Source organism: Ctenocephalides felis, unplaced genomic scaffold, assembly GCF_003426905.1.
Source record: "Ctenocephalides felis isolate EL2017-DRISC unplaced genomic scaffold, ASM342690v1 CF-g0.4_SCAFFOLD_01492, whole genome shotgun sequence".
Lineage (NCBI taxonomy): Eukaryota > Metazoa > Arthropoda > Insecta > Siphonaptera > Pulicidae > Ctenocephalides > Ctenocephalides felis.
This window is the reverse complement of record NW_020537646.1, coordinates 14,879,221-14,880,774: the sequence shown is the minus strand read 5'-3', so window position 1 is coordinate 14,880,774 and position 1,554 is coordinate 14,879,221. Positions and strand designations below refer to the sequence as shown.

General features: G+C 33.1%; 1 protein-coding gene across 1 annotated transcript in view; it reads right to left on the bottom strand.

Moving 5' to 3' along the window:
* LOC113370918 (division abnormally delayed protein-like) overlaps window positions 1-1,268 on the bottom strand; it is a 65,465-nt gene extending 64,197 nt beyond the window's left edge. Inside the window, exon 1 of the mRNA XM_026611590.1 lies at window positions 683-1,268. Within this exon, the coding sequence (XP_026467375.1) occupies window positions 683-1,268 (586 nt within the window). The remainder of the gene's footprint in view (window positions 1-682) is intronic.
* Window positions 1,269-1,554: the final 286 nt, after the last annotated feature.

Sequence of the window (1,554 nt, the reverse complement as noted above, 5' to 3'; positions counted from 1 at the left end):
TTTTTGTATTTAGAGCCATCCGTAAAAAAACTTAAATTCATTTAAATTATCATCATCCCTTGAAAATCTTCTCCATAATTAAAGTGCAGTCTAGATGGAGAATATTATAATACGGATGCTTCGTGTACTTGACCGTGCCTGCACTAATCTCTGATACATACCTATAACTATTAACTAAACACTAGGAATTGTTTTTTTTCTCCAGTACTTGCTCATTATCGTATCTATAGCAACCTTATCTATTTTATCTATTATTGGTGTATTTTGTACTAAAAGTCTCTTTATTATAAATTTGTCGCTCAGGTATTGTCTTCTGAGGTTTAACGGCAATTCACCACTTTCCACGAGTAAAGCATTGGTAGGCGTGGATGTCATTGCTCCAAGGCATATTCTTAAACTTTTATACTGCGCTTTGTCTAATTTTTTACAGTGCATGTTATTATTAAAAATTACGCACCCGTAATCTAAGTGCGGTCTAATTAGCGCTTTGTATAATTTAAGGGCAGTAATAGGATGAGCCCCCCACCATGTTCCAATCACCATCCTCAATAAATAATATTTTTTTCGACTTTTTTAATTACATAATTAATATGCGTTTTAAATGAGAGTTTTTGATCAAAAATTATCCCTAGGAATTTATTATTTTTTTCAATTTTAATGGAATGGTTACAACTATTAATACTTGTAGGGAAATTTTTGTCCCTATGCCTTGTGAAAATACCTACCGAACTCTTGTCATCAGACAACTCAAGACCTTTTTTTGCTAGCCACACATGAAAGTGTTCAATGTTCCGAGACATTGTATCTATAGCTTCCTGAAGACTCTGTTTCTCCACGTACACTACAACATCGTCTGCATATTGCAAAATTTTAGTACCAGGTTCCCAAATATATTCTATGTCCCTTACATACAAGGCATATAAAATTGGGCTTAAAATACCGCCTTGCGGAAGACCCTTATACATCTTTCTTGGTCCTATGATCGTATCATTAATTTTGAAGTAAACGTTTCTCTCAAAAACTGAAGCAGTTATAGCCCTCGAAAATTCATGTGGAAGTCCTATATCATTCATGGCTTTGCTTAAAATTTCAGGAATAACATTATCGTATGCACCTTTGATATCGCTAAACAATGCCACGACATAGTTATTTTTAGCATTAGATAAATGTAAATCAGCAGAGAAAATACTTAAGTTATCATATGTTCCAAGGCCTTTTCGAAATCCATATTGACTTGTCGGCAAAATATTATTTTTTTTACCCACCATTCTAAACGCCTTTTAATCATCCTGTCTTTGACTTTAGCGACACATGAAGCTAGCGATATTGGTCTATATGACGATATTATACTTGGGTTTCTCTGGGCTTTCTTAATAAAAATTAATACGTAATCATTCCATTCTCGAATTTTTTCAGGTGTTAACCATACATTGTTGATAATTTCAATAAATATTTTCTTGGCCGAAAATGGTAGATTACTAATCATAGAATAAAATATAAGATCCTTACCCGGTGTTGTATCCGTATTTTTCCCAAAAACTAAATTTAACTCCC